At 53.1% G+C, this 4,558-nt stretch overlaps 1 protein-coding gene across 1 annotated transcript; it reads left to right on the top strand.

The window, feature by feature from the left end:
* Positions 1-1,309: 1,309 nt before the first annotated feature.
* LOC128268015 (CCAAT/enhancer-binding protein) lies at positions 1,310-2,784 on the top strand. Its single transcript, XM_053005003.1, has one exon. The coding sequence runs from the start codon at positions 1,310-1,312 to the stop codon at positions 2,750-2,752; it is 1,443 nt and encodes a 480-aa protein (XP_052860963.1). The 3' UTR covers positions 2,753-2,784.
* Positions 2,785-4,558: the final 1,774 nt, after the last annotated feature.

The following is a 4,558-nucleotide window of genomic DNA, read 5'->3' on the forward strand; positions in this document are numbered from 1 at the left end:
AGGCGCGCAAAAGCGACCCGATCCTCCCGGCTCGGGCGCGATTATATCACAGCCCCACAGGCTCCAGGTGTCCGAAAAGGGTTGGCACCGGCCCGCGGCAGTGCGAAAGAGAACGCCCGACGATGACGTACAGGTGACCGACGCCGACTCGCTGCCCAAAGGCAGCAACGGAACGGAGTGCGGTGCGAGTGGGGCGGCCACTCGGTGTGTGTGTGTGTGCCGTACCGACAAACCCCGTTATCGTGTAACGGAACGGTGAGTAGCGCGGCTTCGCGCCTTTTCCCACCACACGCGAAGCCCGAGATAAGCTCGGGGGCGACGATGCGAGCGAGACAGAGCGCACGCGAGTGAGAAAGGGGGACAGTAGTTCGGGGCGTTCGGCGGACCCCGATGGAGTTGATAGTCGTGTTGCTAAACCACGGTTGGCTCACTCTCGTTCAAGCAGCGCAACAGATCGCACGCGCGCGCGCGCCGAACGCCCGTCCTAAACTCACGCTCGCAGCTCCCCAGCTCGAATCCCAGTGTGCCGTGAGAGAGAGAGCTCGACCCGTAGTGAGCAGTGGTGGTGAGCAACAGTGAAAAGCGCATCGCCGATCGTGGCTCACCGTCGCACCCGTGATCGCGCGCGCCCTGGAGCTGCGCTCTCGCGTGGGCCCGTGGGAAAGTGTGAAGTGAGCTCGACAGAGACAGAGTGAGAGTGAGCGAAAGAAGCGGTTTGTTAATATATAACGAGTTGCATCATAGTCTTAAGACTTCAGTCTTAAGAAAGTCCACCGTCGGCGCACATCTTTCGCGTGGAATCGAGCTGAAACCGAGAGAGAGAGAGAGAGGGAGATAGAAAAGGAGAACGAAACGGCGACGCTACGGTGACAGACTCACGCGGTTCCCCGAGGGTCCTTAATGTTTAAGTGATTTTCTCCGGAAGTGTCTCCGAGGATGTGTAACCTGTAAACAATGCTGCTTTGACATCGTCGTGTTCCGTGTTCCGTGAGTTCGTGTTTTTTTGCTCGGAAAAATCATGGATCATTTCCCGTTCTGGATCTACAACAAATGGCGACCAACAATGGGGAGTGCAAGATCGTGTCCCGTGTCACAGTGAACAATTGGGCAAGCTGAGCGAAACGGTGACGACCACCACGACCGACCCCGACGTGCAATACGGGATCAGTGTCCTGCGCGCCAGAAAAAGTGCAATCTTCGGGGTCTCGGGACCCCCATTCGCTAGCTGTTGTGGCTGTGTGTGTGTGTCCGGGTGTGTGCGTGCGTCTGTGGGCTCTTTCCGTGGCCAGTGTGAGACGCGCCGAAAAATATGGAATCCCCGCAAATGTACGATACGAATCAAATCCAAGTGCGCAGTGATATCAAGAAGCTAACGATGGCCGCCAACAACAGTGCGAACGGTACGAACGGTACGGCCAACGGGGCGTCGCCGACCAGCGCCAACGGGGCGAACAACAACAACAACTCGCCGACGGCGATTAACCAGAACACGCTGGCACTGAAGCAGCAGCAGCAGCATGGGTCAGCCCAACAGCAACAGCAGGTCCAGCAACAGCCCCAGCAGCAAGTCGTGCAGCAGGTTCAGCAGCAGGTCCAGCAGCAGCTACAACAGACTCAGCAGCAGCAGCAGCAGCAGCAGCAACTTGGGCTAGGACCACACCAGCAGACCAACGGAACGAATGGGCTGCTGTCGGGCGGGAACCTGCTGTCGAAGCAGATGCTCCAGCAGATCCAGTACTCGCAGAGCGAACTGGACGAGCTGACGTCGCAGGAGATCTCGCTCGATCTGCAGCACCTGATCGACGACCAGTTCCGCGACCCGGAAGCGCTCGGCATCTTCACCGAGATGGTGACGGTCGGCAGCACGAACGGGACGATGACGAACCCGCTCGTGCAGACGGCGGCCGCCAAGGCGCTCCAGCTGCAGCAGGCTCGCCTGTCGCAGCACACCAACGGCTCCAACAGCTACCAGCGATCTCTGGCGTACATGCCGCAGCCCGTCCACACCGGTGCCGCCTACGGGAGCACATCCAGCGACGAGAACAGTTCGGTCGGGTCGTCGGCCGACTCGGCCAACATCAAGGAGGAACCGCTCGACCCGAACGAGTACCGCCGGCAGCTGCTGGCCAATGGGGCCGCCGGGGGTGGCGGTGCAGCTTCCGCCGGTGCCCAGTTTATGGGCACCGTCAACGGCTACCAGCTGCCCGGTGGGGCGGGTGGTGCCGCCACCGCAAACGGCGCCGGGGTCGTGGTGAACGGTGGTGGACCACTGGGTGGAGCGGGCGGCGGGACGACTCCGAGCTACGTGACCAATGGTAACGGGAACAGCTTCTCGAGCCTTACGCCCGCCACGGTGCTGCACCACCAGGCGCTCCCGCACCTGAGCGGGGCGGCCTCCCAGCACCTGGCGAACCTCACCAAACACAGCAAGCTGATGCCGCACGTCGGGCGCAAAACGCAGCAGAAGCATGTGGACAAGGGCACGGACGAGTACCGGCGGCGGCGCGAGCGGAACAACATTGCGGTGCGAAAGTCGCGCGAAAAGGCGAAGGTACGGTCGCGCGAGGTCGAGGAGAAGGTGAAGGCGCTGCTGAAGGAGAAGGACGCGCTGATCCGGAAGATCGAGGAGAAGAACAACGAGATCACGCTGTACAAGCAGCTCTACATGCACCTGATGAACCACAGCAACCCGGAGATCAACCAGATCTGCCGCAGTGCCCTGAATCTGTCCAACATGGGCGACCACATGTGAGCCCCGAGGTGTTCCAAGGATCCCTGGACCATGGCCCCACACGGGAACCTGGGTTGTTGTGTAGAACCAGAGTGTTGCAGTAAGCGAACGTGCATCCGCTTCCGTGCACGTGTTTCGCACGGTTTGCGCTTCGAATGAACCAAAGACAGACAGAGAGCAGACTCCTCGCGCGCGCGTGTGTAACGCGTGGTGGGCAGTGACAGGACCGCGAGTGATCGAAGGATACGGGCGGCTGACAGAAGATGAAGAAGACGCGTTATGGCGAACCGGAATGGGCGGGGCGGAATCGGAATCGGGGAACAGGCAACTACTACTGTAATCATCTGTGACACACGGAGCGTGAAACAATTTAAGCAACTTAAATACCTGTACATAGCGTCTAAGGTACTGCGTCTCTATTGTTTATGTTATTGTAGTAATTATTAATAATATTATTGTGGACGCGGGGCGCGCCCCGGCTGGGTGGGTGGGCCTCACTTCTCTCCCGTCGTCCCGAGAACTGTGCAACTGGCGTGAAGACGTACGGCAGTGGCGTGTAGCGTACGAAGCAATGGACGGTTTTGTAGCTCCCACTTAAGACCTTAACATCGAATCGAATCGAAACAAAACCAATCACACGGGACAGCGTTGTTGATAAGACTTGCCTTTTTTCTTCTCTTATTTTACTACAAACGTATCGTTTTAACGTCATTCTTCATTCGCTACACATGACTTGTTTTGGTTTTGTTTTGTCGCAAATCTACGCATTCGAATGGCAAGTCTGTTCCGCGCTCCCGCGTGCATGTTAGGTGTCGAGGAGTGTGCAGGATATCTAAACTTACCGCTAGTGTGAGTGAGAGAGAAAATATATATATATTTTTTGTATAAAACACTGAAAACACACCTGACCTCTCTTCTTTCTGCTATCACTAACCCAGTTACTGTACCTTCTGTTTCTTCTCTAGTTCGGTGCAACCTTTTCTTCTGGCCTCTGGGAACCGGGTTTTCTTTAGTTTCTTTGATTTTTCTGCTCTTTTGACCATTTACTATCCTCTTGTCTGGGCGTACGGTTTGCATTTCTACTCAGTTTCTTTTCACCGGCCGTTTTGTTGCCGTCTATTCTGTACACTTTAACGCACAATCATGGTTCATCATTTTTCAACACAACTTTACTCATTTCATATTTCCAAACTTCTTTTCGAACCTTTTCTATGTTTATTTCAATTTTATTCCATTTTTGCCTTCTATTCTTTACACTTTAACGCATAATCATGGTTCATCATTTTTCAACACAACTTTACTCATTTCATATTTTCCAACTTTGGATGCTTTTCTATGTTTATTTCAATTTTATTCCATTTTGCCTTCTATTCTTCACATTTTAACGCATAATCATGGTTCATCATTTTTCAACACAACTTTACTCAGTTCATGTTCTTCTTTTCGATCCCCTTTTCACATTTATTTCCATTCTTTCTATTTCTGTATGCATTCTTTTGATACTTAATTCTTTTTCAATGTCTGTGCACTTTTTCATCCTTTTTTCATGTTTCTTACACTTTTCTATGTTTCTTGATTTCCTTTCGTTCCATTCTTTGCACTTTCTTTCTCTTATTTTCATTAGACGTTTTCATTTCTTTCTTTCATGTATTTCATTCATTTTTACCTTCATTTTGGTTCATCAACCTTCGCTTTCCATTTATTCACTGCCTATTTTTCATCTACAACTGCTCTCTTTCACTTAACAAATCATTCTCGCTCGCTAGAAAAGACACCATCTGCAACGCTTCCGTCACAGCGTTTCCGTTTTCTATTCATCTTCACGCA

Source organism: Anopheles cruzii, chromosome 2 (genome assembly GCF_943734635.1).
Source record: "Anopheles cruzii chromosome 2, idAnoCruzAS_RS32_06, whole genome shotgun sequence".
Taxonomy (NCBI): Eukaryota; Metazoa; Arthropoda; class Insecta; order Diptera; family Culicidae; genus Anopheles; species Anopheles cruzii.

Excerpts from the sequence above, each read along its gene's own strand:
- LOC128268015 (XM_053005003.1), top strand. The coding sequence starts at position 1,310 with ATGGAATCCCCGCAAATGTACGATACGAATCAAATCCAAGTGCGCAGT.